The sequence below is a fragment of the Colobus angolensis genome, unplaced genomic scaffold (assembly GCF_000951035.1).
Source record: "Colobus angolensis palliatus isolate OR3802 unplaced genomic scaffold, Cang.pa_1.0 Scaffold76, whole genome shotgun sequence".
In the NCBI taxonomy this organism is placed as follows: domain Eukaryota; kingdom Metazoa; phylum Chordata; class Mammalia; order Primates; family Cercopithecidae; genus Colobus; species Colobus angolensis.
The window spans coordinates 483-907 of NW_012121376.1; the positions used below are offsets into that span (position 1 = coordinate 483).

The following is a 425-nucleotide window of genomic DNA, read 5'->3' on the forward strand; positions in this document are numbered from 1 at the left end:
ACATTATTTCCTTTTTTTATGGTGAAAAGATATACATATATTTAGAATCAGCCAGCGGTACTCAGTTTAGATGATCCCAAGTTTGTTGGCAACATGCAAAGCATCGTAATCAGGAGCCAGTTGAACATATGCCTTCTTCTCTCCATCAGGCCAAATCAGGATGTTGACCGTGGCCACATCCACGTCCCAGACCTTCTTCACTTTCTGTTTGATCTGGTGCTTGTTGGCTTTAACATCGACAGTGAACACAAGCTTGCTGTTGTCTTCTATCTTCTTCACGGCTGACTCAGTGGTCAGTGGAAACTTGATGATAGCATGGTGGTCAAGCTTGTTTCTCCGGGGGGGTGCTTCTCCCAGGATATCTGGACTGGAGTCGCAGTGTCTTGGGATGCTGGAAGGTGGGTGAGGTGCAGATCTTCTTTTTT

The 425-nt window shown here is 45.6% G+C and overlaps 1 protein-coding gene across 1 annotated transcript in view; it reads left to right on the plus strand.

The window, feature by feature from the left end:
- Window positions 1-149: 149 nt before the first annotated feature.
- The window catches only part of PRDM7 (PR domain containing 7), a gene marked incomplete at its 5' end in the record, with an annotated part of 11,115 nt that continues 10,839 nt past the window's right edge, over window positions 150-425 (plus strand). Inside the window, one exon of the mRNA XM_011928064.1 lies at window positions 150-241. Coding sequence (XP_011783454.1) covers window positions 150-241 — 92 coding nt within the window. The remainder of the gene's footprint in view (window positions 242-425) is intronic.